The following is a 6,159-nucleotide window of genomic DNA, read 5'->3' as shown; positions in this document are numbered from 1 at the left end:
TCAAAGATTTTGGTGCAATTGAATATGCTAAGTAGAGAAATGAGCAATCTGTCGACACTATAAAACGAATTTGGTGAGTGTGGAGTACACGTTCGTAAAGAGTGAAATAGATTGCGGGTATTGGAACATGCAATTGGTGGTGTCAAACTGGACAAAAGGTAAATGGACCGTTGTTCCACTTTGGACCACTGGTCCATATGTGATGTGTGAATGACAGAAGGAAAGTGGACCGGTGCACTTGTTGTACTTTTGTTGACAGATTGAAGGTGGACAGCTGGTCCACTGACGGTTTGGCCATTTTTTGGGTATTAACTTACCATTTCACCATTTGGTTCCATATATTTTTGAATACGTTTTTCGTACTTTATCTTCACTTTTCAGACTGAAAATATTCTCTACAATCATTTGATCAATTCTCCTTTTGCCAAGAAGATTAATCGCTCCTTGTCTTATCTTTGTCGAGATTTCGTGTAACCTGTGGCTAATTGAGTCGAAATACTTGATTTGGAAAGTGATCACACGATTCAAGGTTCAATCCGGTGATCTTTATTTACAGCCACACACATTTATATAACGGATTTAGGGTTGGATTCAAGTTTGAAGGCTGGTGCGCGACTTAATTCGAGGTTGAGGCCTTTGCATGATAACGTCGGAGATATTGATTTTGGGGTTGCTATACAACGCTTGTATGATGATACTCGGGGTTTTGGTATTAGCTTTTTGGGTCCTTATGTGGGTAATGGTGATCCTTTAGGTAGCCATGTTGACGGGTCGTTGGAGAAGAATACTGGCTTCTTTCAAGATCTTGAAAACTGTGGCGTGATTGCTTCATCTTCGGCTGTTTTGATTAGGGACATGTCTTTTCCTTTCTTACAAGATTGTTAATCGTTCGGGAAAGGACATTCACCGGGAGACGATCAATGGCAAGCTCAAAAAGGCGGGTCCGTAGTTCCGTTTTGTTAGTAGTTTGGGTTTTTTCGTTATGTTTTTGTGTATCTCGTTTGTCGTTCTTGTTTGTTGCGCTATTCTTGAGAGAGGCTCAAGTATAGATAATGGTTAGTGATTTCGTTTTGTAGCTCTCTATAATTAGATCCAAGTCACTTTATTATTGATATTTATGTTGTCAAATTTTTAGTTATTTATTCAATTAAGTTATACCATTATTATTTTTGAATACATTAACATCGTTATCATTAGCCAAAAAAAATAATTCGCAATTTTTTCAAGCAAACTGAGATAGTGTTGTTAAAATAAATGATGTTACAAAATATGTTAATCCAATATTCAAAATTGGGCCAAGATCATTATCGGTCCAGAACCAATATTCAAGTCAACTGAGCCCTGAGGCCGAGGCTCAACACAAAAGCTTCCAAATAGTTTCTTGTTCGATACAGGAATCACGAAACCCTAAAACACGCCTCTCGATTTTGGGTGAAGTGTAATGCCCGTAATCTTTAAAAGATCAATTAATATGTTTCATCTATACAATTATTATTTATCTTCATGTAATTATAAAGATAATATTTAAATCTAAGTTGTGATGTGGTTCAGCGGTTAGTGGTCTGCCTCTTTTAGGGGAGGTCAGGAGTTCGACCCCCATTGGCTACATATTAAAAACACAATTTTATCTCTGCCATGAAGTATCCACCCATGGCACCTTCCCATATCGTTTGGGGGTATTGGATCGGTTTCAAGGTTTCCTCCAGGGCAGCGATGGGAGGCGGGTCGGCATAGTCGAAACGGGAGATGATCGCAACGGGTGGTTTAGTCCCCCGAGTGATCCCAATAGCTGTAAAAAAAATAAAGAGAAATTGTAAATAAAATCAATTGTTTGAATATTTGCAAATGAAATTAGAAGTAGTTTAGCTTTTGATCTTTTTGCTTAAATTAATAAACAAATATAAGAATATAAATATTATATATGGATCAATAGATCATAGATGGAATGAATAATAAAAATAATATTAGTTGTTTAGTTATAGTCATGAATGATGAAATGGTTAATAATGACAATTAATTCACAAAATATAAAAACTCATCACATATTAAATTGCTAATAATGATTAAATAATATGTTATTCCTTCATGTTTTATGGCTTTTTCAATCATGATTACTGGGAGTGGAGTAGATGATGGGAGTGGAGTAGATGATGGTCATGGCATAGTGCATGTGTAGATATATACATCAATTTGACAGGTCACACGTATATTTTGCCACTTTCCAGATGCTAATAATATTATATTTATATTTATATAATACCTAAATAAATACGAGTAATATTTAATTAAATATGTTAAATAAAATCAACATATGGACATACAAGGTTGCAAAATTCGCTATTCGGGGATTAATCGGTCGGGACTTTAAAAGGATTAATTGATAATTCGGTGATTAATCGGATTGTACTGTATACATTTAAATACTAAATTTTAAAAATTATATGTGTAAATATAGAAAAAAACATAAATATAAAAATAAACTCTAACGTAATTGTCTAAAATTATCTATTTCGCTTAAAAACTATAAAGTTCTAATATAAATTCATGTTAAAATGTTAACCATTTTTTACTTTGACCAACTTTGATTACCAAATTCGATTTTGACCCATCAATTGACGTTGACCATTTAATTAAACGGATTTTTAAAAATCGGAACGGATTACTTTTAAAAATGATTAATCGGGGATTAATCGACGAGTAATTGGGTTTTTTGCAACACTGTGGACATAGATAGTTGGAAAGTAAGCGGGTTAGTTGTGTAGAATCAAAAGAATTATTTTCAAGTATGGGTACAGCTACAATTCTTATCTGTGTCCCTCAGTTTCGTCGTATATGGTTATATACTTCAAGACTTATATCATTATATATAGTCATCAAACTATAACAATGTAATAATAAGAACTCACGTATTGAAAAATATATACTGTATGTACTTCAAACCTTTCGTGCGTTCCTTCATTCATCGTGATCAAGATTCGATAATAGAATTATTTTAGAAGAGCACTGCGTGAGTTTTGATCTAAGGTACGGATTCCTTTTTCATATAGTATTTGTACGGATTCGTTTTCCGAAATCATTATATATCGTTTTCAATTCCTGTTATTCTTTTAGCGTTATTCGATCATAAATTTTTAGATTGTGATTTATATGCTTCAAAATTGTTTTATGCTTCAAGATTGATTATTCATTCGTTATTATTTGTGGCAACAAAACTATGTTTTATGAAACTATTTTTGGATTGGTTGTGATATGGTTTTGATTTGTGTTGTTTCGAGCTATTAATCACATCTTTTGGGGCACTGGGGATGTGACATTGTGGAATTGACGGATTTGTAGGATTTGTTGGATTCGGTAGGGTGAGTGGTTGTGTTGTGTCTGCACACCATTTCACATTGTAGGGTGCACATTTGTAGGGTACATCTGGATCTGCAGGTCCTATGTACAAAATTGTCTGGCGGTTGTATGTTGGTCCATGGGACTTAACATGCAAACGTATGCGTTTTGTAGGAGCTCGATATGATACTTTTAAAATTATGGATTTGTCGGCTTTATACGATTTGATTTTGATTGATATGATAATATGAATTTTAAGATTTTATTTGAAAATATATTTTTGGGTCACAAAGAAATGTGTTTGAAAATACAAATGTTTGAAAAACTCATATATTATGTTCGTTATTTTATATTCGTTCACTGGGCAATTGGCTGAGCCGTAGTTTTTCCTTTCTTCTACGACAGGTACTCAGGGTTGATATGGGGAGTGAGAGACTTAGAAGACCTTGAAGATTATGCTTCAGAGATTATAGTTATTTTTAGACTCCTTTAATGATATGTATTTCAAAACTTATTAGAAATTTCAAATATTTGGAGATTATTATAACGTTCCAATTCCATGCCGAGTTGGGGTGTTACATGAAGACGACAGTAGCGACAGAGGTAAGATTACCGTAACTATCTGTTCTTTTTTGTTAACTGCCCAAATAAACCCTAATTATATTTGCATCGTTCGTTTATTGTCCCCCTAAATCATGTCGGACCCAATCTCCGCCCTAAACCACCTTCCATCGGACCTAATTGAAGAAGTTCTACCGTTTCTACCACCTAAATCCCTAGGCCGTTTCAAATCCGTTTCAAAACGATGGTACTCCCTGATTTCCAGGCCAGATTTTATTAGAACCCATATTCGTAACTGCAAGGAAAACAACTACCCCACCCACATGATTTTAGTTCCGGAAGATGAGGATTTTCTCTACTCAGTCAGTATTAAACAACTCAGCACCCAAACCGCACGTGCAACTGTAGCTGCTAAATGCCTGAATTTACAGGAACCATGGCTTCGAATTTTAGGGTCTTGCAATGGGCTTGTTTTAGCCAGTGATATACACGATAACCTCTATTTAGTCAATCCAACCACACGAGAGTCATTGAAAGTTCCAGATTCTGGTGGCAAAAGTATTGGTGGAACATATGGATTTGGTTATGATTTTTCCAAGGATGATTATAAAGTAATTTCTTATAAAGTCGTTTCAGATTCTGATCTTAATTGCAACTCTGTACACGTGTATAGTTTACGTAACAATTCATGGAACAAGTTGCCTAATTTCCCTTACCAACAACTTAAACGCCATAGTCGACATCCAGGGGTACTCTTGAACAATAATCTTCACTATGTAGTAACAAGCAGACACTCAACATTGACTATTGCTGCCTTTAGTTTAGCTACTGAAGAATTTCATGAAATGGAGTTGCCATATTCATTAAATAATGATGGGCCTAAGTGTTTCCAGGTCTTTGCTCTTGATAGGAAATTAGTTGCTGTTATGCGTGGTAGGTCACACTGTTCTGAATTATGGGTGATGGAGGAGTATGGAGTTTCTAATTCTTGGAAGAAACATAGTATTTTTCAAAATGTAATGCATCTGTTTTATGATATCTTTGCTCAAGTAAGCAATCGGGATATTTTGTTGAGTAATAATTATGGGAATGAATTTCTTATACACAAGATGGATGAGAGAAGATGCACAAGTGTAACAATTGAAGGGTGCCAAGAAATCACGTGTCGTGGTACGTACGTTGAAAGCCTTGAATCACTTAAACGTTTCCGTTAGAACATCACTTGCTTTATTTCAGTAATGCGTTTAAGTTGAGTCTGAAGTATGATACTTGGTAATATAGTATATGTTTGATGAAGATGAGTTTCTAGACTACGCTTTTAACTTCAGTATGTATGAAATTTAATTAGGATTAATGAATGAATTTTAATCTGAAATATGTTGGAAACTAAACTTGATTGTGGGCTATTTGTTTTGGATTTGGGCTTGCAAGTATACAAATATTTTGGATCAAGATTATAGCCCATTATGTAGAAACTTCTTGTAATATGTAGTAGTGAAAGTGTGTAGAATGTGTGTAGAATAATCTTGTAAAATATCTAAGTCTAGAATTATCATGAGAATACTTAGGAAAGATCTAGATATTAGATGATGAAGTATTCTAGACTAGTCCATGGAGTAGTATAAATAGATGGATTCACCTCTCATTTGTAATCAAGCAACAAAGCAATTCAATAAGCAAATCAAGTAATAAACAAAGCCTTCAAGATCAATCAAACTTCTAAATCATCAATCCTCTCTTCCACAAATAATATACATAACCTCCTATTTCTAACAAATTGGTATCAAGAGCTTGGTTCGACAAGATGATGGCCAACAATGTCATCACATTTCCTTGCCTCACAAAGGATAATTATGATCGATGGAGCATCCATATGAAGACCTTCCTAGGTGGACAAGACTTATGGGAGATTGTGGAGGAAGGCTATGAGGAACCTGCAGAAAAAGGTCCTCTCGGCAAGGAGAAAAAATTAATGAAGACGAACGATCAAAAGGCTCTTTCCATCATCCAACAAAGTGTAGATGATGGAGCTTTTGAGAAAATTGCAATTGCAACCACCGCCAAGAAAGCATGGGAGATCTTGGAGAATTCTCACAAGGGAGTTGAAAAGGTGAAAAAGGTTCGACTACAAACACTACGAGGTGAGTTCGAATACTTAAATAAGAAAGACTCAGAATCAATTTCCGATTATTTTACAAGAGTCTTGGCGATTGTCAATCAATTAAAGAGGAATGGTGAAACTCTAAGTGATGTAAGAGTCATTGA

The 6,159-nt window shown here is 34.9% G+C and overlaps 1 protein-coding gene across 1 annotated transcript; it reads left to right on the top strand.

Annotated features, from left to right (window-relative positions):
- The first annotated feature begins 4,028 nt into the window (after positions 1–4,028).
- Positions 4,029–5,108, top strand: LOC139889004 (F-box/kelch-repeat protein At3g06240-like). The gene has a single exon (XM_071871980.1). The coding sequence runs from the start codon at positions 4,029–4,031 to the stop codon at positions 5,106–5,108; it is 1,080 nt and encodes a 359-aa protein (XP_071728081.1).
- Positions 5,109–6,159: the final 1,051 nt, after the last annotated feature.

This window comes from Rutidosis leptorrhynchoides, chromosome 2 (genome assembly GCF_046630445.1).
Source record: "Rutidosis leptorrhynchoides isolate AG116_Rl617_1_P2 chromosome 2, CSIRO_AGI_Rlap_v1, whole genome shotgun sequence".
Lineage (NCBI taxonomy): Eukaryota > Viridiplantae > Streptophyta > Magnoliopsida > Asterales > Asteraceae > Rutidosis > Rutidosis leptorrhynchoides.
The sequence above is the reverse complement of the archived record's forward strand: the minus strand, read 5'-3'. Positions and strand labels throughout refer to the sequence as shown.